General features: G+C 42.3%; 1 protein-coding gene across 4 annotated transcripts in view; it reads right to left on the reverse strand.

Annotated features, from left to right (window-relative positions):
• The window catches only part of MTA1 (metastasis associated 1), a 94129-nt gene that overhangs the window by 18405 nt on the left and 48956 nt on the right, over window positions 1–26768 (reverse strand). For 3 of the 4 annotated variants that reach the window (XM_037403701.1, XM_037403699.1, XM_037403700.1), the window contains exons 10-17: window positions 26551–26625; window positions 18489–18547; window positions 8617–8732; window positions 7627–7778; window positions 5799–5988; window positions 5328–5417; window positions 3381–3533; window positions 2263–2298 (exon numbers count right to left, since the gene is read on the reverse strand). In XM_037403701.1, the coding sequence (XP_037259598.1) occupies window positions 2263–2298; window positions 3381–3533; window positions 5328–5417; window positions 5799–5988; window positions 7627–7778; window positions 8617–8732; window positions 18489–18547; window positions 26551–26625 (871 nt within the window). Of the gene's footprint in view, window positions 1–2262; window positions 2299–3380; window positions 3534–5327; window positions 5418–5798; window positions 5989–7626; window positions 7779–8616; window positions 8733–18488; window positions 18548–26550; window positions 26626–26768 lie in introns of those variants that run through there. The other variant, XR_005106672.1, reaches the window with a different exon arrangement.

Consider the following 26768-nt stretch of genomic DNA (forward strand, 5'->3'; position numbering starts at 1 on the left):
CTGACTGGTTATAACAGTTCAGTTTTACTCTCATTAGTCTTCTTCTTCTATTTTAGGTCAGTTACAATCCAAAAAGCAGCCATTCTGGATAGATAGGTTTATGTCAGTCCTTTCATACGAAGTCTGTTGGCTCCTAAGTTCTGGTCACAAGGCTTTGCCTTTCACCCCTTCTTCACAAGTTGCTCTTCCTCTCCTCTTAACCCCCTCCTCTCCCTTCCCACCAGCAGCCTCCCAACTAGTAAGCCTGTGTGACTCCACCCAGAGCCAAGAAGTCTCAGCACCACGTTCCCAGTTCTGGCACAGCACAGGGAAGTGGTGTTGGCCATGCCCAGGGCCAGCAAAGCTCACCAGCTCACATGCACAGCAACTGGGAACCAGTGCTAAGCGGTATTGACACACAAATCAGCACCAGGCCAGAAACTGATCCATCAAACTTCCACCATCTTTTTCCCTGTGCCCAGCAGACCTTGATCCAAGTTCTTTAAACCTTGTTTCCTTGCAGATGGTGACATTCCCTCTCTCTCTTGGCAAAGCTTCCCGCAACTCAGGGTCAGAAAATATTCCAGATGTCAAAATTGCAGCATGGCACACATTTTCCATTCACACAAAAATCTCAACCAACAAGTTTAAGCTGAACTGCTCACAAAAATATCCAGTTAACACCCACTATCCCAACAGGTCAACGGGTTCTGGGACTGAATTGTACTCCACCACCGAGCAGTTACAGGAACGAATACTACTCCAAGTATTTCAGTGGCTGGCTGAGAACAGACCGAGCAGATCAAGCAGCAGGTGCTCGATGAGAGCCAGCCCCTGCACCACTACGTACATATGCTTCAGAGAAACACATATTCTGAGGTGGCTGAACAGGTACATCACCAAAAATCATATTTTCGCAAACTGCTGCAGCAACAGTTATGACTGAAATGTATCTAGTCAAATATGTGTACCAGCAGATAGACATTTTAAAACACTAAAACAAGAATATTCTGTTTCCAGTGAGTAAATCTCAGGTTATGAAATCCAGTGCTCTATGCAGAGAGCGCCTTCCTGAGGGCTAGGATCATTTGTTCTTCTACTTCCCTCCTTTGGGCCAAAACATCTCACAGCTTCAGAAGCATGTCATCTGCTGAGTGACTCAGCAGTCCCCTTGCTGATGAGGACATTTAGCAGGGAGCAGCAGGCGTGCCCATGAACAGATAGTCACCAGGAGCTGTGGAAATTCCGTGAGCTACCCTGCATCTACATCCCTCATTACTGGACAAAGCTTTTGAGGAAGCCAAACTGACCAAGGCAGCAGGGTTTTGTTGTTCCTCCCAGAACACAAAAGTTAAAAAGCACAATAAAAACCCCACAACACAGTACCAAGGTATAAATTCCCAAAGACAGCAAGACAGTAGAATGATCACTGTCCTCATTCTTATTGTTTTCTCCACATGCACTGATATATGCATGCATGTAAATATTGATAAAACTCATCTGCCGTCTCAGCCATTAAACACAAAGCTTCACATCAGGGGCATGCAGTGTCAGCCATTTATGGTAAAAACTGAGCTTAAGTTTTTGTGTTTGCCTGTCTCACAGTGATATTTGTATATCCTAACTATTGAAAACTGGTTTGTTCTATTGAATTTTGTGAAGTGACATCATGTGTACATTTCCTGCATTATCACAAACTAAAGCTTCTGAGGCCTACTCAGTAGTCAGAACAGATTGATTTTTAACCTGAGGAAACGTTGAAAACCATTTCTACTGCAAATAGAGAATGAGCAGTCTCTCACCATTGAGACTGTCCACTCAGTGGAAAATGTAGAGGCTTGAACGTGGGACTCTATGTGAACATTCTCGTCTATTTCTTTTCTTTTGGTCAAAGTGAATTTAAAGTAGCTCAGGATGTATGACACTTTGATTTCTTAAAAGTCAAACAGTGAAGCAACACCTAGTTTCAAAACCAACCATATCACAGCTTTCAGCAGTCTCACAAAACTGCTAGAAAACCGTTCTGTCAACTTGAGGAATTAGTAAGCAATTCTGAACATAGCACTTCGTGTCTTCAGTACGGTTGTATGACTTGTCATCTGCATGTGAAAAGCCCAGAAGGTGAGCAGCATAACCATGGGTGGAAATGGTTACCCAAGGAACACTTAGACATCAACACAGAAGGTGCACACAGACTCATTAGCCACAAAGCACAGACAAGCCAGCAGATGAAACTAAAAATCACTCTCCTAGCACAAGCTGAGCGCAGCTTCAAGGTCTTACCCCTGCTAGGCATCAACAGGCGCTTCTTCATGTTGCCTGATAGAGCACAAGTGAACAGAAAAGAGAAAAACATCACATCAGCAACCTGAACAGCAGCAGTTTAAAAAGTTCTTAACGTTAAAACACAAACAGTAAGATATCAAATGTTTGTAATTATTTATATTTCAGATAATCCACACAAAAAGTTAAAATTAAAGGTAAAAAATGAGAAAGAATCTCTGTATCTCCCTCCCTGCTCAGAATCACCATTAAATCAACTGTTCCTTTCCCCCATTAAGGAGAGCTACCCTCCATGTTCTCACTCCCATTAAGAACATTTGAACAGACCCTTTTATCCTCATCTGAGAAAACGACTGCACTTTTTCTTCCCTGACACTCCCAGGCAAGAGCAACTCTTCAGAACAGAGCCCTGGAGTCCGTGCCAGGAACATCCTGTGGCTATCTCCCACTTCAAACACCTTCCCCAGGCCTTTCATCCTTGAAGAGATGAAGCCCAAACTCCACTGCACAGAGGTGCTCAGTGACAGGGCCAACAAAAGTGAACGCTCGGGTTCTGCACATGGCAAGAGCACGTTTATGCCACACCAGATCTGGCACATCTGCCTCCCTCAGCCAAGCAGCAGCCTGCCTTTCTCAATGGCACGCAGCCTCTGGTAGCTCTGCTCAAAGCCAGGTGGATCCACACATTACAAAGCCACCTGGGAACTGCACAGCTACTACCTACAGGTTAAAAAGCTGTAAACCTCAAAAGAAAAAGGAAACATCACTGGAAAAAAGCTATTAAGGTTTTTTTCAAACTACTCATTTTAAAATTGAAGGGAAGTTTCTCTTTCTCCTGCACTATCCCATTTGCAAGGTTGGACAAGCTAGGCAGAGTTCCACTAGCACAGCAGCTGTGTGTGCAGGCACCACCCAGGCAGTACACATCATGTGTCCCACCCAGAAGGAGAAAAGGGACAAGTCACTTAGACAAAAGGAAAAAAAACTCCCTCAAGAATAAGAAACTCGGAATTTATATAAAGGACTAGAGTTTTAAATAACCACCTTGTATACCAAAAGGACAGAAAAAAAAAAAAGGCCTATACAGACAATGTAAATTTTTTAGAAAAAAAAATTACCATCCATTCCATTGTGCTGTTCATAACTTCTTTTTCCCAGGATAGTTGGGGACCCATTATTAATGACAGGTGTAAACTTAGCAGGGGTCAGATTGTTGAGAGAACTGGACAAGCTCTTTGCAGGATCTGGTTTCGGAGGACACGGATGAGACTCTGTTGTAAAACAGCAAGGCGGTTTATTAGTGAAGATACTGAAATTATAAATCTGAAAACAACCTTCAAATTTCCAAGGTGACCAAGTATACTTCCCCTTGTATACAAACTATCTCAGTCAATAATTTTAACTGTGTTGCTATTTATACAAAGCATTTTAAATATATTTAGGAATTCACCTCTACTGAAGATGTTAAAATCAATGTCATAATACTATCCTAAAACAAAAGTACTTTGCATCTATTTCCAAAATACTATTCTCCAAAAATTTGGGATTATTTTGGTGCTACTTATATTAAAAGCCAACTTTTGGCAGTCATACATCATCCCTAAACTCTGGGGAAATTACATTTTGCCAGTTTTGCAAGGTTTGTAAAAAATACAACTTCTAAACTGGCCAAACAAGCGAGGATTCAAAGCATCACAATAAGAACACACAGCATCTGAATTCAAACTTTTGGCCAAGGCAGAGATCGAGCACACATTGTTCAACTGGAAACATTTTGAGAAAGTTACAAGCAATAGCAAATGGGAGCTTCAACTGAGTGCTTCTCTTGCAGCCCCAGCAGCCAAGTAATGCATAAGTTAAAGCCCACTGAGCATGACACCTCCCAGAAATACATTCTCACCAGCCCATCAACTTCCCTCCATTTCTTTCATTCATTTCTCGCAGCTCAACAGTCAAATGGAGAACCTGACACCATGCTAGAATGAAATCTCAAAATCTACTGCTACATTCTGTACAACTATGAAAAGCTGGATTTTATCCAACAGTAAAACTTCTCCCTTTATCGGCCTTCTTTGGTTGCTTTATATGTATCCAAAGGTTTCTCAATCTGTGTACCTCATTAGTATACAGTAGAAGTACAACACTCCACACAGAAGCAGTAAATATTTAATAAACCCTGAGCCTCACAATATTTCATCAACAAAAATGTTCAAAGAAACTTAAGATCAACTCCAGCGTTTCTTATCCGAGTAAAAAGGCAATCGATTTCCTTGTTAATCTGGAAGCCTTCAAAGTACCACTGTCTCAGCTAGCTTTCTGTGGTTAGACTCACATCAGACTGCTGCAACAACTTGAGACATGTCTTCAGGGTATCTCTAGCAACCGGCAACACTAGGGAAAATGATTCTGCATTCATTTGTAGTCAGAGCTGGCATGCCACATAGCACTGCTTTAGATGCTTCCAGCACATAAGACTTACACTGAGGTCCTGGATGGAGCTTCTCAATACTCCTCACAGATCAGCTGATGAGGCCCAAGTCCTCAAGACAACCATAACAAAAAAAAACAACCAACCAAACAAAAAAACCCTCACACGACAAAACCCAAGAAGAAAGTAAAGAATGGAAGTACAGTTCCCTTGTCTAGCTCCAGTGCTGTCCTAAACCCTTGGCTTCTTGGAGTACCCAACTGTAAGATCTGCCTCCAGCCAGCCCAAAAATTTTAACGGTGGACTGACCAATTTTCCACAGAACATTATGTTCGTGCCTCCATTAGCAGCTGGTAACTTGTCCCCACATACATGGGAAGCCACAGCAAACACATCCCTTCCTTCACTTCACAAGGTTTCTGATATAGCTCCATGAGCCAAAAGTGGACTGCTTGAGCCACTAGGTCTGTCAAATGAAGCAGGAAAAGGAAAAAGGACAATTCATGGGAAGGTTTTTGTGTTTGGTTTTTTTAATCCAGAACCAAACGGAAAAAGGAATGGTTCACAGAATTAGCTAGCAGGGCTTTTTGTTTGGTTGAGGGGTTCTGTGTTCAGTGGTGTCCGTTTTTTGTAATACCTAAATACCGGAGTACTGCTTCTAAAGGCTTTCGAACCACTTGCTTTAATAGCAGTGGGTTTTCTGATGCCTCAGGTAAACGTGCTGTGCCTGTAAAACAAAGAAAAATACTTAAGAGTGTAATGACATTTAGATATTATAACAAAACTAAATGAATAACTGAAGTGTCCTGAAAGAGCTTTCCAAATAAATGGAATTTTACAAGCTGCAAGCATGTCTTGGCAACAGGACACTAATCCAGGAGAATGCTAGATGTAATAGCAAACCTGAGTATCTTAAAACAAACGGCTCATGAATTTTCAAAGTTATTTGTCTAGTCTAAATCAGAATGCTCTGAAAGTATAGTTAGATTTTGTGACACCACTAGCTACATGCAAGAGAACATCTCAAGAAGCTGGAACTCAAAACTTTGTGCGAAACGCATGTCAAAGGGCTCCTTTGCAACTACGTCCCATCGGCATCCCCACTCACATTCTGCTTTGATTGCTGCACTGTTAATAGGCAGATAGGGATGTCTTGCAGCATGCCAAGGGCGCAAGATATCTCGACATAAACGTCTGGCAATTCTTGTCAGTTTTGTTGTATGGAGATAGAAAGCTTGTCTTGTCTTCATAGCAAACTTGGGACTCCCACTGTTTCGTACTGGTACACCATGAGGACTCTAAAATGAAAGAAACGTAAATACGGTTTCTAAAAAACATTTATGAGAAAGTATGGTTTTAAAGAAGGGAAAGAATATCATACAAAAGCCCTTTCAACTACCGATTCACAGCTGTAAAAACAGAAACAGTATTACAGATGAAAATATTTTCAGCCAAGCTATTCCCCGTATCTCAAATCTTTCCCATCAATATTTGGAATTTTCTTCCAAAATATCTCAAAGGATAAAATGAAGATAAACATTTTCTTTTCATAGGGAAGTATTTATTTCTGTGCTGTCCCAATTTTTAAAGCAGGGATCCGAAAGCCAGACCTGAAGAAGTTACCTGAATCTATCACGTGATTTAGTGCTTATAGTCAACAGACTCTCACACTTTGGGTGCTTAGAGTGGCTCTGGATGTACAACACAAACTCCTTACACCATTTGTAAGAGGGAGAGGAAAAATCACTAAGTAGCTCTATGGCTAAAACATACATCACACAAACTCACTTCCCAAAGCAAGCTTACAGCATGCACGAATGCTGCTGTCTCAAAGTTGCAAGTGTTGGTTTTAATTCTTACTCCGAACTCAATGAATGTGTTTACAGAGTTGTCAAATATTCACTGCGTTTATTGACTACAGAGCGCCAAAGCAGTATCTTCTCCGTGAAAAGCAACTAAGTCAACTGATAAAATAATGATAGTAGTATCCTGTTATCTCAAACCTGCCCACAGCTGGAAAATAGGAGGAAATTTCAATCTGAGGAGAACAAGGCTATCCCCTCTCTGACTATTTACATACTTTTTAATTAACAAACAAGAGATATAAGGTTGATAAAACCTGGCAGTTATCTCAGCAATTAGATAGCTTCAGAACACAAACAGAAGCCAGGAAAGGACATAAACGAAAGAAGTAAAATACAAAGGGAATGATAGCAAAGAGTAGGAGAAAGGAAAGAAATTAATATAAGACCAAAGTTCAGTGTGCACTATCCTTCTGTCCATGTGATGCAGCTACTTTTCCCAATCAGCTCAAGGTATGAGGCTTTCAGATTGAACTTCCACCAAATTCAGAAAAATTCTGAGAATTTTGGCTTTTAAGGGGGAAAATCAAACAGAAGAGGCTCATAAAATGCTTACTCAAACCTATCCAAAAGAAAGTAAGATTAATTAACAAAAAATCGGATGAAGTAGAAAAACAAGATAAGAGATCTCTAAAATGCTACTAGCTATTTGGGGTATCTAATTTTGAATGTGCCTTGGGTAAGGGAACAAGTTTCAGGAAATAATGAATTCCTTATGTAAAAAAAAGGATTCTCTTTCCCCTACAGCAAAAATCATGGAAATAGACTACCAGAAACACTAGCTGCCATTTCAGTTTTTTCCATCTTCATTAAGTTATCCTGTGCATGATGACTAGTTTGCTAAACAAAGGATTTCTTCTTTTTTCCTCCAGGCAGTACTGGGCAACAAATTACTTATAGCCAAAGTTAACATGCCCAACTTCTGCAACATGAAATACCAAACCCAAGGACAACAACGGAGGCTGAAGGCATTCTTTTTGTTGTAAACTATTTAAGAACAGCAAACTAGTTAAATATCATGACACCTAGCCTTCCAGGCAAGAGCAGGGAGCAGTCTGCTCTGGAGATACCTACCAAGTTATTGCGGTTTGGTCCTGGTCTCTCCCCATCTAACCGTGTTGGCATTTTCAAGCCACCGTATTTCTTCCAGTACGTCCAACAGGATGCACAGAGGCGACACTGCATGTTAGGGGGACCCCAAGAATACCACTGGTAAGACTGTGTGGCTAGAGATAACAAAGGTGGAAATTATATATATCCTTAAACAGGATCACTTTTCAGAGCTTATTCTCTTTAGAACTATCACAAAAGAAAACCCACAGACAGTGCAAAGCTTAAACAGACCTTAAAAAACTGGTGATAGCTTCACTGTCATCACCACTGTTAAACATACTTGTGACTTCAGCAGAATTAGTTACGCATATAACCCCCTCTTAAAACATGATCAGAAAACCCCCAACTAGTAGGATGGGAAAATGTCCTGCCAATGAAACTGAAAGCTCTCATTCTGCAAGACTGGTAGACAATTTCTGCAGAGCATGGGGGGGAGGGAGGGAAGATTTGTCTTCAGGACCTCCCCATACAGTACTTTATGACTAAAGAATGTACCAAATCTGTGATGTGATTTCCCATACAGTCCAACATTCCAGCATCTCTAAAAACTCTCCATAAAGAAGCACAATCATTAGAACTCAGTATATTAATATCAGCCAGTAGACCAAATACAATGATATCACATATTTTGAAATCTACTAAAAAATTATGAAAAAACCTGTTAAATTCACACCTTGGTGATTTAAGTCTTTCCTTATTAGCTATCTGCAATCACATAGAACATTTACTAACTCCCCCTTTAGTACTTCATATTTCTATTTACGATTGTAACACGAGTCACTCAGAAAAAGCCCTTTGCTTACATGCTGCTATGTCAAATTCTGTCCCCCACCAGCCACGTCCAAAGCCTTCTCTCCCGCTTGTGCTCCACAACACAGCTTTTACTTTACTGTTTGCAACAGAGCACTCACATGCTGTTATACACAGCTGCCATACTGGCACGTCACTTACTGTAACAGCTTTCACAGGCCCGTCCTGCTCCCGTGTTCTGTGCCTGTACTCCAGTACCATTTACCACTCCTGGTTTGACATTATTTACATTGATCTGGTTGGGGTTTGGCTTGTTACTTAAAACACAAAGCAAAAAAGAGGGCAAACATTAATTGAGGCACATGATTTCCAACTTGACTTTCAAAAGTATGGCCCAAAATGTTTGAAGATTTAAATTTCATTCATTGTGTCACTACCAAAACAAGGTGTACTTACCAGCAATCTGACTTCCAGGAAGACACTGTCTCTGATAATATTTAAATAATGCTAATAATAAAAATAGCTATAATAATAGATAGCATTTTCAAGAGTCCAAAACCATTTAAAAACAATAAACCAGTGAGGCCAGGTAGGTATCTTGCTATCCCAGACATTCTAATCTAGGTGACAAAAACACCTCACCTACAGCTCTCCCTCAGTCCTCAACATGAGGGATTATTTTACTCAAATCTCCAAAAAGACAGCTGGGGACCAGAGCAGGAGAGGCAGTGAGCGGAAGGGCAACCCCTGCCTTATTCAGGGAAGTAAAACCCTCGCCTGCAGTCACAAACATCTCCATGTTGCCTTACTGCAAAGGTTTGTGTCACGTAACCACAATTCACACAAACACACCAAACACACTGAACAGAATTTTTGGACGTAGTATTTACACGGAGATTTTCATTAATACCAGTTTTCCGACAAGTCTTAAACAATGGTCTGTGCTTCTAATAGAAAGCATTTTGGTTTCTACTGGACAGAGAAAGTCTGAAAACCTGACATCTGTAGAGTAAGAAAAACGTTGATGGCTGTCACTAACCCATTCTAATACAGCAACATCTGAATCACCTCAGCTCATCCCTGTACGCTCTTAAAAGCATTGACTCGGGGCGGGGGAAGCTACTGGCAGGAGCTGAGAATAGAAGGGCAAACAAAACCTTGGTGTAGAGAGGAGCAGAATGGAATAGTACAAAACCTCTGCAGAGGAAGAGGTGTCTGAGGACGAAAATGAGGTGCTCAAAAAATTTTTGGTATGGGAGGGAACAAGAGGGATGGAGAATCAATACTGCAGGGAGAAGACTTGTGGGGAATGGATGAAGACAGTCACACAAGGAGTTTCAGACAAGAATACACAAGGAGCTTATAAAACATGCAAGGACCGCGAGGAGCTCAGCTTATAGAAGGAACAAAAAGAAGGCAGCGTTTGGTGCCAGCTTCTGAACATAAGCCATACTTGCAGTGCCGATTACATTTCCCTCATATTCTCTTACCTGAAGACTGAAGGGAGTAAGCATACTCCTTTTATTTCCAACTAATAAATGCACTATTAGGAATCTACTTATTCAAGCAGAAATATCTTAAAATGGCTTTCTGAAAAAACATTTTCTTCCACATCAGTTGCACACTGACACAGGAGTCACAGTGATTTCAGTGACCCAGAACACTTACTACTTTTTACCTGGGTAGTGCTGCAAAAACAGCACTGTGGGAATACAGCCAAATTAATTTCTTTCTAATGGGGCATCAATACCGGGTTTCATGTTCTCAGCAATAACCCCTGAAAGGAAAGGAGTTCCAAGTGACTGAATTCTGAAGACAACTACCCCTCCCAGCTCCAGAACAAACCCAAACACCACTGGAAGGTTACACTGTCCTGGAACCCAGAAGGTCATCCCCCCCCTCAACTGAGAGTGTAAGATCAAGCACTGAGATACAGAACTCAGCAAAGTTCCATTTCTGTAGAGACAAAATAGACTCTGCTGTTCTGCTGTGAATGACCTACAAGAACCATACGCATGTTCCATAAGGAGGTAGGAGGGTATTTGCTCAGTCCAGGAAAAACTTCTGATAGTGCTCCTCACTGTAAAGTTCAGGGCCTTTCTGCAGAAGAGAAAGCTTAGGAGGCTAAGTGACACAGGAACACTGTAAATAGGTTGTTCCCTCAGTATGCTGAGCAGCCCATACAAAGCCCAAAAGAAACACAGAAGAGAAAAAAAGAAGCAGAAAAAGGCACAATTAGGTTTTTAATCACCTTTTGCTTATTAATTTGCCCAGCTCTTACAAAGATTACAGTGTTTCAGGGTGCTCATCAGAATGGCATGAAGTCCTGACACCACAGATGGCAGGAGACCTGCAGACACATTTAACAAAGGGGAAGCTGCAAGAGGGTACACTCACGCTACCCAGCATTTTGCTCTGCCATGTCACTATAGTAACCTGCTGCAAAAGAACTTTTGCCAATGAATCACTAGCAAACTCCATGCGCAAACATTACCAAGATGCTGCAAAACAAACAGTCCTCACAGACACACGCTGTTACAAGCAGTGCTGCTTAACAAACCAAAAGACTGAAATAAAGAAAACTAAGGTCTTATGGCTCAACATCAGGCATGCTGCTTTCTGTACGTTGATTTATCCTCTGAAAAAGGTGGTAAAGGAGTCTGAAACCCATCAGAAAAGCACACAAAAAGGTTTTGGATATTTGAGCGGTGTGCTGGGAAGCCCTGATGTGTCTGGTGATAAACGGTAAGTTAAGGACAAGACCGCACGTGTTGGCACGCCTGCCCAGAGTACTGAGGTCTTGTGCAGAAAGGAAAGTGATGGCCTGACTCTGCTGTCCTCTCTACATCACTTATCAAACTTGTATTTCAAACATAAGTGAAAGGGATGCACAGGTAAAAGCTGACCACCAAATCATGCTGATCACCAGGAGTAACATCCTGTAGTTGTGGCAATAACTTCACTTCAGGATTTTGGAACAATACAATTAACACAGCTGCAACAAGTACCACAAAGCATCGTGCTCCAAAGCAAAGGTCAAGTTTCACAGTGGCAGTAACAATAAAATTCAGGCAGCTAATGTTTCAGCATGAGAAGCAAAAAGCTCTTAATTGTTGATGATATGTTAATTAAACTTGTTTGATATCACCAAAGCCTGCTACAGCTATGAACAAGAGAATTAGAGATGACTAACTAGATGAATCATTAAGCAATTAATGAAGCTGAAGTGAAAGATGCAAATAAGGTAGTGAGAATACTGATGGTGTGGTAAACCATTTCCAGCACTTACATCAAGAGGAGAAGTCTTCTAAAAGGGTTTCAATTGCAATGGAGCAGTGAAGTGCAAATTTCTGGGCTGCATTCTGCAGATCAGTCTCAGCTGAAGAGATTAAGGTGATAAAGCACATGCAGAAAGGCGGCACTGGAAGCCAGCTATCGTGGACTGAAGCCCCTGCCCCAAAAAATCCAACCTAAGGATAATCCTGAGCCATGCAGAACACTGAAATTCCTTCTCTACATGACTGGCTAGCATTTAACCCACAGCACAGCAATAAAATTGTAGTTGTTAAAAATAACTACAAACTTAACACCATTAGTGGATGTTTCCTGTTACTGAAGAAACCACAGTGGTGCTAGGTTCGACAGAACAATTAAGAAATTAAGCCTCAGAAATGAGAACAATTTTAAATCCTTTGTTAGGAGCATTTATGCCATCTACCTCTAGGCATCTAATGCAAGTGTCTGTTTAAGGAATCCAGACAACAGAGATGAGCTCTGAGCTCTCATCACAACTCTCCAGGCTACTGAAAATACCCACTTCTAAGAACAGGCCTAATGACTGCTAAATGATGCTTTGTGAAAACGAGCAGCTTTCTCCAACAAAATGGTGAAGATTGCCATTTTAACCACACAGCTAGAAAAGAGAGAACAGCGTTACACCTTTTAAGTTTTCCACGCTGCAATGAACCTCTGCACAATTAAATAGGAAAGGAACAAAGCCTTGCTCCTCAGGCAAAGGACAACCAAGAAACAGACAGAGGAATTACGTTCAGCTTGTTACGCAGTTGCCCACTGCAGTCATCCAATGCTTTGACCTATTCCTCCAGTTTCCCTATTTGCTTAAAAAGAGGCAGGGGAGGGAGAATATTTCCCTACTTTACAAGTGTTTGTGAGGCAGTGTTTGCAGCTTGTCCAAGTGCTTGGAGATTCTCAGATAAAACACTGCACCCCGAATGTATTAATTTACATTTACAGACGTACATTTAAATTTTACATCTATATATTTTGGAGATGGGATTATATGCAGCACTTCATTCCTTTCTGTTCTTAACCCTTCTGATAGCACTTAGATGAAAGCAAAAGAGAAAAGTCACATAAAGCTGCATAGAATCATAGAAGCATTCAGGATGGAAGAGAGCTTTAAGACCACAGAGTCCAACAGTTAACCCCAGCACTGCCAAGCCCATCACTAAACCATGTCCCTAAGCACCATCCACATGTCTCTTGAACACCTCCAGGGATGGAGACTTAACTGCTTCTGGGGTGGCCTGTTCCAGTGCCTTTTTGGTGAAGAAATCTCTTCCTAATACTCAATCTAAACTTCCCCTGGTTTCTTCTTGTCCTCTTACTTGTTCCCTGGGAGAAGAGACCGACCCCCCTGTGCCTACAGCCCCTGTCAGGCAGCTGTAGGGAGCGATCAGGCCCCCCCGAGCCCCCTCCTCTCCAGGCTGAACCCCCCCCAGCTCCCCCAGCCACCCCCCCAGCCTGGTGCCCCATCCCCCACACATCCCCTCCCCCTGCCCGTCCCTGGACCCGCTCCAGCCCCTCCGTGTCCCTCCGGCAGCGAGGGACCCAAAGCTGAACCCAGGGCTCCAGGGGCGGCCCCAGCAGTGCCCAGCACAGGGGACAGTCACTGCCCCAGCCCTGCTGGCCACGCTGTTTCTGACACAAGCCAGGGTGCTGTCGGCCTCCTTGGCCGCCCGGGCACACCGCTGGCCCATGCCCAGCCGTCTGCCAGCCCCCCCGGCCCTTCCCAGCCCCCTGCCCCAGCCCGCAGCTGCCGGGGGCTGGTGTGACCCGCGGGCAGGGCCCGGCGCTCAGCCCTGGGGACCCTCACACCACCGGCCTCGGCCCCTCGGCCTGCCCAGCCCCCCGCAGAGCCCCCCGCCCCCGCAGGCCAGCGCTGCCCCAGCTGGGTGCCCCCTGCACACCCCCGGAGGGAGCGCTCGGTCCCCTCGCCCAGACCGTCGGTAACGGCGTTACCCGGGGCCGGCCCCACACGGAGCCCCGGGGACACGGCCTGTGCCCGCGCCAGGGGACGTGGCTCCATCCCGCACCGCGCCGGGCTCGGCTGCCCGGCCGGGCTTTGGCCCCGCAGAGTGGCCCGGGGCAGCCGGTGCCTCCGGAGGGGCTGTGGGGGGGACGGTGCCATCCGCAGCCTCCCCCTCACCCACGGGGCAGGGCACCTTGTCACAGGAGGGACCAGGTCAGCCAGGCAGGACCTGCCTCTTGTCACCCCCCTGGCTGGGCCCGATCCCCGGCTGTCCCGCACGGCCGTGTGATGGCACTCGGGGGATCTGCTCCGTAACCTGCCCCGGCACCCAGGCCAGGCTGGCCGCCTGCGGCTCCCCTCATCCTCCTTCCCACCCTTCCTGCAGGCGGGTGTCACACCGCCTGACCCCCAGCCTGCCGGGACCTCCCAGTTTGCCAGGGCTGCTGGGAAAGGATGGAGAGCGGCTGGGCGAGCTCCTCCGCCAGCTCCCTCAGCTGGATCCCGGCGAGCCCCAGACGCCTGCGTGCCCAAGTGATGTAGCAGGTCGCCGACCACTTCCCTTTGGATTAAGGGGGTGTCAGTCTGCACCCTGTCTCCCAGCTCAGGAGGCTGGGTACCCAGAAAACAACTGGGTTTACTATTAATGCCGAGGCAAAGGCAGCATTAAGCACCTCTGCCTTTTCCTCATATTTTTATCTCCTCATATTTTTATCACTATGTGATTCCTCCTGCATCCAACAAAGGATGGAGATTCTCCTTAGCCCTCTTTTATTGCTAATGTATTTATAGAAACATATATATATATATGCATGAAATTATATATATTTATCTATATGTGCATAAACATATGTCAGCCTTCATTTGTCAGCAACACGGACAACGGGATGGAGTGCACCCTCAGGAAGCTTGCCAGCAACACCAAACTGTGTGGTGCAGTCGACGTGCTGGAGGGAAAGGACGCCATCCAGGGAGACCTTGACAGGCTTGAGAGGTGGGTTTGTGTGAACCTCATGAAGTTCAACAAGGTCAAGCGCAAGGTTCTACAGCTGCACTGGGGCAACCCCCAGTGTCAATACTGGCTGGGTGGAGAAATGGATTGAGAGCAGCCCTGAGGAGAAGGATTTGGGGGTGCTGGTGGATGAAAAGCTCAACATGGCCTGGCAACGTGCACTTGTAGCCCAGAAAGCCAACCAAATTGTGGGCTGCCTGAAAAGAAACATAATCAGCAGGTCAAGGGAGGCGATTTTTCCCCTCCGCTCCGCTCTCCTGAGACCCCACCTGCAGTACTGCATTCAGCTCTGGAGCCCTCAATATAAAGACATGGACCTGTTGGAGCGAGTGTAGAAGAGGCCACAAGGATGATCAGAGGGGCTGGAGCACCTCTCCTATGGAGACAGGCTGAGAGAGTTGGGGCTGTTCAGCCTGGAGAAGAGAAGGCTCCAGGGTGGCCTCATAGCCCCCTTTAGACACTGGTAGGCTGCTGATTAGAAAGACATGGACGGACTTTCTAGGGCACATAACAGGACAAGGTTGAATGGCTTTAAGCTGAAAAAGTGCAGATCTAGATTAGATATTAGGAAGAAATTCTTCATTATGAAGGGCGGTGAGGCACTGGCAGAGGTTGCCCAGAGCAGCTGTGGGTGCCCCATCCCTGGAAATGTTCAAGGCCAAGCTGGACGGGGCTTGGAGCAACCTGGTCTGGTGGGAGGTGTCCCTGCCCATGGCAGAAGGGTTGGAACTAGATGATTTTTACAGTCCCTTCCAATCCAAACCATTCTGTGATTCTATGATGATTCATGATTTGCAGATGTCCTAATACCAAAAAGCACCAGCTGCACAACATGACCGTCACCAAAAAGCAAGTAACTACTACATATGATGCCCAGAGGATTAGTAAAACCAGAATATGGCTTCCACAACAGCCTGAAGAGTATGCTTGGGTACACACTAGTAGGAGGAAAGAGACTGAGACTACACCTGCAACAAGAAAGGTCTCCTAGTCCCACACTGGCACTGGCGGATAGCAGGATGAAGCATGTGAGAACATGGAATCTCTGTGCATTCAGGCTTCTGCTGCTGCTTTATTTAACACCACTCCTACTAACAGAGAAATTGCTACAGAAAGCAATGAAAACGATTTTTTTCAGTATGCCCCGAATGCGGAATTCAACTGATTTTATACTTTTTCCCTTCACCAGGAAAGCACATTAGCGCTTTTCAACCTAAAGGATGCATTGAAAAGCCATGCAAACAAACAGTGCTTTCAGTCGCATAAACTACAAATGTCTGTCCCCAAACCAGGTTTTTTCTTGGAAGAAGCACAGAAATGTTTATCCAATATCTAGAATAGAAATGCTTTTCCCAGTATCTGGGATGCTAGTTTAGGACTTGATAACCTCACAACAATTACCTGTACGACTGTCCCTGCTTCAGTTACCCACATTATAAATTTGGGGCACAGTTAAAAAATACCAACTCTAAAGCTTCACATAAAGCTGTTATTTTTCACTGTGTAATATGTATGTGACTTGAGAAATAACTTTTGAAGACTGCTTGTATTGTTTTTCTTATTATTTCCCCCGCCTCTCCCTAAATTTTCCTATAACATCACAGGAACAAATGAGAATCCTATCAGTAGAAGACAGCCAGAGACAATAAATACATAAATAAAATATTGTTTGAGTTTGATATCCTCTGGGGTCTCTCTTTGCAAACAACTTTACAGCAGTTATTGTTAAATAACTGTTAAATAACTCAAGCAGCTGATACGCTTCTGCATAGGTCTTGTGACAGCCTACATCAAGTAATTTATTTTCGAGGTGACAAGTGGATCATTATGGTTCAAGCCTCGTAATAGGAATGGGCTCAGTAACACGATAAGGACAAATCAATATCATTGATACTTGGATCCCTACACCATATGTATTGCTATTACAAGCCAAGGATATAATCTTCTTCTAGGTCACAAGATAACGTAGATGCAATACATTCCCTATGTGCCAGACCCTGTACTGAAACTTGAACAGAAATAATCTAATCTAAAAATCTTTGAAATACTTAACTGTTGCCACATTTGGAGGTATAAATAGCAAAAAAGCAGCAGATGCATTCACATGGGATTAGATGTCACGTACACAACTGCTGCTTTTCCTGATACACATGAAAGGATATTGAAGGAGGAAGATTTTACACTCATTTTATCAATTAAGCAATATGCAAATTAAGGTATAACACTCACAAAATCAACTGTGCCTGGAAATCAAAGCCAGAGACAGAGAAAGCAAGCACACAGGTAGAGACAGAAGTCCTTTCCTGAAGTAGAGAGGTATGTTGCCGATTTGATTATATTCTCTAGACAGCAACAAGAATTATGTTGCTGATGCAGTGTTGAGGGGTAAGATACCACTCCAGACAGCCATTAACAAATAAGCACTATAACCTTTCAAATACAAAGCATATCTACATACATTATAATCCAAGAGCAACCGCAAGGCTACCATGCCGTCTCATCTGCAATATCCTTTTGCATCTGCAATCTAAATCACATTGGCTTTTGCTTTACAAGCTTATCACATTGTGAATCCATGTTTAATTTGAAGTCCAGTGTACCCTTGCAGAGTAACACCATCCACAAAAAGCAATACTGTTGAACAATTGTGTGATAAGACATCTATTTGGTCTCACTCTGAATATTACACTTAATTTTTAGTAAATTCATCTGAGACACATCAACCTATTTCAAAGCAAAGAGATCAGGCATTCTTCTATTTTCACAATAAATTACGGATTGTCTTGTAAGCTAAATACGGAAAACAGTTTTGCCTTAAGTAACAGAACACATGGTAGAAGTTTGTAAATATTTGAAAGGAGACAGAATAAAACAGCAAAGGAGTTATTTGGAACAATACACATGGGAATGTATCTAGAAGTGAAAACTGAAAAGAGAAAGGACAGGGGAGATCTGAAGTTCCACACCATAACATCTGTTGACTGGGTTATGCAAAGGAAATGCAAGAGAGGAAACACATTTTATGAAGAAATTATATCTCATTATATATACACACATTGTTATATATTAAATCTCAATATAAGTTTTTTAATATAACAATTACATTAGGAAACAACCACACATTGGTGATCCACTGATGACAAAAATCAAGAAAAACAGACATATTATTGAGCAGTTAATTAGCTACCCTTTTGTTCATGACCATGCTGACCTGCTAGCAAGTCCCCAACTCCCAGTCCACATAAAAATAAAAATCAGAAAGTAAGTAAACGGTCACTTCAGGATGGGAACACTATACAGGATGAAGTAAATGAGCAACATGACAGCACAGCATCCTAACCAGGAAAGCCCCAAAGGGAGAGTCCTCTGCTGCCCACAGAGGAAATAGCCTGTGTTCCAGAAGTGGAAGGTCAGCGTGTGGGCACACCTTTGTCTTTTACACACCTCTAAGCAGAAGCGTGGCGTGGAGTATCCTGGGAGGAGAGCTGCTTTGCTCTAGTCAGCCTGGAAATACCAAAGCTATCGTGTTCTCTTCCACAAGGCAGCTAGTTGTTTATCAGCACAGGGTGGTTAGCATTAACTCAGCTAAAAATGGAATGCGTGCCTATTCAAGCATCAGCAGAAAGTTTGATATATTGGTAACATAATTTAATAGTTCTCCAACCTGTTTGTTCAGCTATGTCTCTCATTATGTCACTAAAGCAAATATGGAATACTGGGAAGCCGTGGAAACTGCTACACCAGACCCTCTACAATGGAATAGAAAACAAAACAATACAAAAAGATACTTACTAGTTGGGTATATACACTTGTTTTAGCTTGCTTTCTGCTTCTGCTGCTTTCAATCGTTTCTTTAAAAAGAAAAGAAAAAAAGAAAAAAGTTAGAATAAAAAGAAAAGCAGCACTATTTTACCTGAGAGTCGAGTAATATACCTATAAAAACTTTAGCACTTATTAACAAATAACGATGCTTTCCTTTCACTGAGCACCTATGACAAAATCTTTTTCCAAAAGGAAAATATCCACTGAGAACAACTGTGGGCATCAAACGTCCCTATGTACACAGCTCTTAAGAAAAGTCAAGTCAAAGAGATGACAGTCTACTATTTATAAGGACAAACTTCATTCCCATTCACTTCAATACAAATTAATGCACTGTTCCCCCAAACACCCCACCCTGCCCAAGGAAAATCTGACATATCAATCTGTGCATGTTCTCCATGACAAGATCCACCAATTGAACACCACCAGGTACAGTGAGGTACCCTTCTCCATCATACTTACTCAACAGCTGAGCCAATTCAAAGAGTTTCAATGAAGAGTTCTTTGTTGATAGTAATCACTTTTGAAGACTTAGTGACACAGGAGACTTTATTTAAAAATTAAAAAGGCCAAGAGGTCAACTGAAAACCGATGCAGAATTACCCAACAGAGTTTTTAATTATGGTATGTCATCACTTCTGACTAAACATCAGCTATGGACAACCTGTATATTTGCACTTCCCAAACGTGAGAAGCTCTAGGTACACAAGTACTACACCTTTACCCTGCGGGAACTAAGCCCCAGGCACACATGCAAATCTCAGGGGACAAGCAGCAAAGAACTTCAAGTGGGTTAAAAAAGGGGAGAAGCTAACTAGACCAAGCAAGCAGCCCCTAACGAAAAACACCATTGCCAGGAGATATTAAGGAACATAAGAGATGTGTTTAAAAGGATAACAGAGACAAGAAGTAGACTTGTTAGAGCATGGGGACGCATGTTTGTAAGTACAAGCCATTCATGTCTTTACATGGCCCTACTTCAGTAAAACCATCCATCAACTTCTGTCCACATTTCTGGAGTAAAAGGATTAGAGGATCCTTTCAGTGGGATGTACGGATTAAATTCCTCTAGAACAGCACTACTATTACTTTACCTGTGTATTTAGCTACAGCTGTGAACTTGCCGATAGCCCATGAGAACACGGCAGAGGTAGGCAATTAACATGAGCCTGACTAACTGGCCACAGATTCCTTTCATAACTCAAACCTTCACACCATTTAAGAAGATACATACATGTTCTGAGGTTCAAGATTTCTCTTTATTGCATAAGCTAAATTAATTTAGGGTGAACCTCTGGCAGCCTCTACTCCAACCGCCTGCTCAAAGCCAGGCCCATGTTCTTCAACATCTATGGTGCTAACAGTGGTCTGCGTAAAGCCACAACAATGTTTTCCAGACAAATCCGCAGCATGGTGATATTCTAGACAAACAGGTTAGCCAAACATTTTCTATGCAGCAGCCTTAAGGCACAGTCTAGGAAAATAATTGGAAAGCTGAAGTCAGTGTCTTCGTAGAACAGGAAACACCAGAAAACATAGTAAAATTGGAAAGCGTGTGATTGAGGAACTGGACAAACATAAAAATCCTTTTTACAGGGACATGATGGACACACAAAAACAATGAAGTAAAAGTTTCCCGTAAGCATAAAGCTCGCTCTGATCAGGAGGACAGTCTTAAGCACTGGTTTTCCATTTGACAGTGCGACAGTTCCTCACCCAAACCTCTCTAGACTCATAAAGAATTCCTCACTTCCCTTGTACTGTAAATAAAAGTCAACTTATCTTAGAAATCACAGAACGAAGTTGTCAGGCATGAGGACAAGGACTGAGAAAACTGAATTACTGAAAGTTATCCCGAAACTACAGGTACACCTTCAGAGAACTGCATTCAAAAACTGGCTTCTTTCTGCCGGTGTAGGCAAGTTTCCCAGATTGATTCTGTTGAACTTTGTCTAGGACAAGAACAGCTACCTGACAACTTTCCTCAAGAAAACCCCAAGGAAGACTTCATGGAGATGATCCTTATCGATCCTACAGACTGAAAGGAATCAATAATACACATTTTGCTAGCAATTGGTGATGGAACTAGAGGTTCTCCCTCTGAATACAAACCACAAATTCAAAGCTGAACATTTTCAAACCAACCTTACCCAAGTCTTTTTATGTCAGAAACCAAAGCATCCAATCGTGGGCCTCAGAAAGTGCTGTGACAATGGTTCCCCAAACAGCATCAGAAAACCTCCTCTACCTTCCAGAGTGATGCTACCCAAAAAACCCCCCAAAAAACCTCCTTCAACAAAATGCGCACTCAGGTGCCTTTCTACTCATGAAGTGGAGGCTGTTTCACCCACAGCCTGGACTGAAAGACAGGTCGTCTTTCCCCGGGCACAGACTACCATAGGCAGTTAAGTCAGCAGATTAACAGTCACAGAGCTCAGTTGCAGGAATTACAAGGAAGTCCAACATCAGACACCGATAAATAGCTTAAAATACTGCTTGAAGAGCCTTGTACAAGCCTCATATTTCCTTGAGACCTAAGCAGGAAATTCAGGGAACTTCCACTGCTACAGAACTGTTTAGTTTTTGTTTTGTGTTTTTTATTTCCACTAGATTTCTAGATTGTGGGGCAAAAAGCTGCAGTTTTCTTGACAAAAGCTCCCAAGGGGACTATCTAGAGTCATTATGTTATGACAGTTTTGGAAATCTATGAACGCAAAAGCTTCATGCAAGCACAAAGCATTACCAGCAGCTGAAATATTCTACCATCCACAACGTAAAGTCATTTGCCTTGGAGAAACGACGACTAATTTAGGGTATTAAGCAACATTTCAGTAAACTGGTGATGAATATCAACCTCACACTACAGACTTTCTTTGCGATTGATGAGCATGGCACAAGCTCTGAGATAACAACTGCCATAAAGTCACCAGGAGCCAGCAATACCCTCCTCTCCTGCCTGGGGATCAGCAAGGAGCACAGCATACAGCTAAGCCTTTATTACAAGTAGTATACCAAGAAAATTGACAGTTTTCAGAAGGTACCACAATGTACTGGATAAGAAGAGGTTTTGCCCTAAGTACCTGCGTCTGTGGGCAACCAATAGACCAGATATGATGAGTTTCCTATTTTTTGACAGTGACTGATACCAGAAGGTACAAAAAAAAAGGTACCTGTAATGCACCATTTCAGAATAATCCCTTCACAGACAAAGTGCTTGGCCAGGTCCTTTGCCAGTTATTAATGGATTTGTGCCTGAAGTGTATTTACACTATAAATTTTTAATGTTGTCCGATGTAGTTACTAATGTCCTCATCCACAAAAATATCTCTGAACATTTGTAACTTTTTCTAGTAGTTTGGCCTAAATAAAAATCTTTTCTCTTAGAGTTATTTATAAACGCACGTCTTAAGTATATCCTCTTATTTACCTCATCATATTTTCCTCATCTCTGAAAGGGAGATATTACCAACTTGTCCATCCCACGGGGACCAAGGGATTAAAAGGCTAAGCAGCGTACATTCGAGACGGTGCAAACATCTGTCCTTTATATATCCTCTCCCTGGATTTCACATCTTTCATTCCACCCATGGAGCTTGAAAGAGTTTTAAAATACATGATGTATCGGAGCAAATGTTTGTGGCAATTTTCTAAAGAATGAACAACTATAAAGGGGTAATAACAAAAGAAATTCGGGAACACGGGATATTTCAAGGTCCACAACACAAGAATGGGGTTGGTAGACAGCACAGGGATGCCTCAAACATCTTCAAATATTATTAGTTTATGATAGGGAAGATAAATTGCATTTTCTGGATTTAGAGGAGAACTTTCACACTGTTCAGCCTTTTTCAAAACTCTGAACATACAAGAGCTGTTGGAAGGCAGGGGAGATGGGACAGAAAAGGTAATTTGGGACAAGTGTTTCCAGCTGCTTGTGCTCCAGCAACACATGTCAGCACTGATGTGTGGTACCTACGGTCTCTGTCACTTGTTTGCCAAAACTGCCACAGCCCCATGTTACTGTAGGTTTAACAGGAGGTGTTTGGGGATAAAACATCCTACGTACATGGAAAAACATTTCTTTGATCCATTCCTGTTTTGCTAGCACACAGTACTTTATGAAGGCTAGTACATTAAGATGTCACTCACAGCTCTTGACTAAGTACAAAAAAGTTTGCTTCCCTTAATAAAGATGTTTTCTATCCACATCAAGACTTACCAGAGCTCCCTCCCTTAAGCTCCCTACCTCATGTAGTCAAATATAAGGGCACTTCAACTTTCTCCAGTATCTTCTCAACACTAGGCATACCTGAAAACTGAATTTCTGTCTATTCCACCTACATTTTTCTAATGGCACTTCCACATAAGAAATAAAACAGTAGAAATTCACCGTATTTGCTCTTCTTCTTGAAGCTGGACGCTCCTTAAGTGCAAATAAAAATGCAAAAACTAAATCAAAGCATTCAACTCTCAGAAAGCATATGACTAATTCAAACAGTCAACTGCCACTGCCATGTCCCAAGCTCTTCTCAACCGCATCTCAGTGGTTGCAAAGTGTTAGGTTTTAAAGAGAAGTCCTGACAAACAGTAGAAGCATTTAAACATCTTTAAAAATAAAAGTCACCCTGGAATTCACAACTACATAAGAACTCAGTCTTTACTTTGAATGAAAATGTAGGCATACCCAACCATCACATCAATTCTTTAGAAGTGGGAAAGCCACCAAACAGCAGTTACTCAGTGGATACCATTTCAAACCTTTCTGAATTGGAAACATAAGCTCTTGTGAATTGACACAGGAAGTCTGTCTCAAGAAAAAGATGCATTCAAAAGAGACACTGGATACTGAATTTGGAATGCATCTCCCTCAGTTTCTTCAGGACAACTCTGAAAGGATGTCTTTGACAGGACAGCTCTTGGAACCACTCTGCACAGACACTCAGGAGCCTACACCAGACCACAAATTCTGCATTAACATTGCAGCAGAATTACTCCTTCTAGCAGTTCTGTTCTTGGATGAGGGTCAGTCCTTCTCTTGAAACGACCAAACTCCTAATTACACTGCTAACCTTCAAAAGCATGGTATAGATGAAGTCAAATAAAATTTACTGGATACGAGATCCAAGTGCACGCTCCAAAACAACTCAATTTGCATGCATCTCAATCACCATATCCTACTCACAAGATGAGGAAGTGCTGTGTCAAGCCTTTTGATCTTAGGTATACCCAGCATAAGTACACCTTGTTGTGCAGTTGTGAAAAAGGGTCTTTCTTGACAAAGTCAACTCAAAATTTAGCTTCCTCAGTGGCAAGAAACAGAGGGATTCTGCTTCAGGATTATGACAGTGCTTTCTTGCTCCAAAAAAATCTCAAAGGAAATACAGAAGGATGTAAACATTTCCCAACTAACTGTTTTTCATCAAAGCAGGCAATTGGTTGATTACAAAAAATTTCATTACTATGTTGTGTAACTCAGAAATAAGACAGTTTAAGCGGACTTAGATTTATTCAGCCAAAGAGTCTACAGAAATGAGCAAGTTATCAATTTATCAATATTTTTTAAAAGACAATAACATAGAGCCTTGGAATATAATTTAAACACGCTCTCAGAAGGACAGCAAGTGAAAGTAAAACAACACAGGATACACGCTTTTCATACCTTTACTTAGTACACTTCCAGTATCTTACATAAAAAATGCTGTTAGTCTTACCACAAAATGGTTGTGGGGCTAAGGAAAGAATCTATGCAGACAAAACACTATGAAGAAACATGGAAAAAGTGGTGAGGGATGCACTTTGCTAAAGACTTTGCACACATCAAATAAAATATAAATGTAATACACCATTATTTCAACTACAACTTCCTATGCTTTTCTTTGTGGTTATATGTAGATAGCTCTCCCAGGCTTTTTATAAACGTTTAGTAGTATTATTTGCTTGTACAAACTGGGAATTTTAGATGAGGTCTTCAGCTCAGTTCAGACTTAATTGATATGATAACTCTGTACTGCAATTTCTATCTGTTCGGCTTATACTGTCTCCTAAGTGCAGAGCCTCTAACTGAAAGTTTTCCCCAAATCCCACTCCCTGGAATATTGCTGGGCAGCACAGGTAAGGTACAGTATAACTGTGATAGAAGACCGGCTGCAGAGGAATATAGCAGAATGGTACAAGAACTGTAGGTTTGTTGGGTTTTCTTAATTACTGCAACAACAAATAATCAGTCTTTCACACAACTATCCCCTCTGCAATTTTGTCTGTGTAACAAGGAAGCTCAAGAAAGCAGAAAAAGAAAAGGAATTTAACCACTTACTAATCAAGGCACAGTTTTTCCAGCTGTTTTGCCTTCCTAGCACACAGGCCTGGAAGCAAAAACCTGAGACACTATTCTTATCTGTCTCCTACGGTATCCAAGAGCAAACACCAAAGAAACTGCTTCCTACCCCCTACTCCCACCGCCACCATTGCTACACACTACCTCAAGATGGGCAGAACCAGAACTTCACTATTGCAAATGTATGGCAGAGTTTCTAAGCAGGAGAGAGATGCTTTTTAGTTTAATCTTTCCCAAGAACTCCTACTATTCTCTGCTGTTCTGACTGCACAGGGGTGACATTTTCATGCAAAAGCCCAAGATTCTAGCTTTCACCGACTGATAAAATAACTTTCCTCACTTTTTCTGATACCTATCATATTGCTAGATGAACTTTTATCAGTAAAAGGAATGAGGTGAGATAAAAGATGCAGGGAAGAAGATAAAGGGATTCCTCTCAGTGCAAATATTGAGTGTAGTACAGGCCGAGTACAGTCAGCTATTGTCTCCTAAACAGCTGTAATCAGACAGTATAGCAGCACTCACTATATCAATGATACACCCAGTTCAGTGGGGAAGGAAAGACAATGACCTCATCTCTCCTGCACCCTTTTTCCCCACTGTACCAGCTTCAATTGCCATCGCACCTTCCTACCATCCATTTCCTTACCAGAAGGAAAAGTTTCAAAGAATGGACTAGAAGAAATATTGGAACGAGGATGCAGTTAGTATTACTTTTTTTAAAAAGTAAGACAGAATTTATGCAAGAAAAAAGTTCTCATTTGTCCTGAGGCTCCCTCTGTAATTTAAACAGTATTCCTATCAGAAAGAAAATAGTAAAAAACACATTACAGACCAGGGTACCCAAATACAGCATATGCCAAACATTGGTCAATGCCTCAGGCATCTAGTTGTTATCCCAGGCTGAATTTCCAATGAAGCAAGTTAAGGCAGGACATTTCTATAACACCACTTTTTCTAATACTTCAAATAGATGCCTAAACATAACACTGATAATTATAATGAAAAATTCATTATATAGTTCTCCCTTATTTTAATTAATTTTCCCATTAAATATTATAAGTAGTTTTCAGCAACTGATACTCTGCAACATTTTTGCATGCTGCTTGCATTATGCTTTCTTTAAGGGACCAAGCAGTCTTCGTATTTAAACAAGTAGAGATAAAAATAAATGTAAACACTAGTCAAAGTCAATTCTCAAGTATAATGAGTATGGGAATTTGAGCCATCAACACTTCCCAGACAAACACTTTACAGCACTTACATGGGGGAGCCTCCGTGTATCTGCAAAGTCACAGGCAGGCAGATGTGGAGAGTTAGCACAGGTGCTTGTCGTACAGCAACTGCCCACCCCTCCACAGAAAGTCAAAACTGAGGTTAATGCTGACCTTGAACTCTACAATCAGAAATTAACTCTATTCCCTTCCTCAAACTGCTGAATTCCAAGACAGACATTTGAAAGCTCCAAACAAAGCAGTAGGAATCACGAGAAGAAAGCACAAATGCCAGTGCTACATGTTTGTATCTACGGAGCAGCTGATGAGTTTAGTGAAGAGAGATTATTCAGTGCTTCAGATCATTACAGAACCCACCTGTTGGAAAGGCTGAACCCCAAGAGGGAAAATAAAGCAATGATGCTTGGTTTCAAAGGCAAGAAAAAACTTCTGACAATGAAAGAGGCAATTCTGACTCTCTTACCTGCTGAACGTATCTGTCTGTAGTTTTCCACATATAGTAATATTCTATTATGCTTGTTAAGGACTTCCATGGGAGCTAGGGACATAAAGGAAAAGCAGCAATCATTGCAGGAAGCTGGCACACAGCCTCACTAAAATTCACAGGATTCCTCTGACAGACAGTTTGTAGCAGTCTTGCAACTAACTAACCCTCCTAACAACAAAAAAAGACAGTCCGTG

Source organism: Falco rusticolus, chromosome 11 (assembly GCF_015220075.1).
Source record: "Falco rusticolus isolate bFalRus1 chromosome 11, bFalRus1.pri, whole genome shotgun sequence".
In the NCBI taxonomy this organism is placed as follows: Eukaryota; Metazoa; Chordata; class Aves; order Falconiformes; family Falconidae; genus Falco; species Falco rusticolus.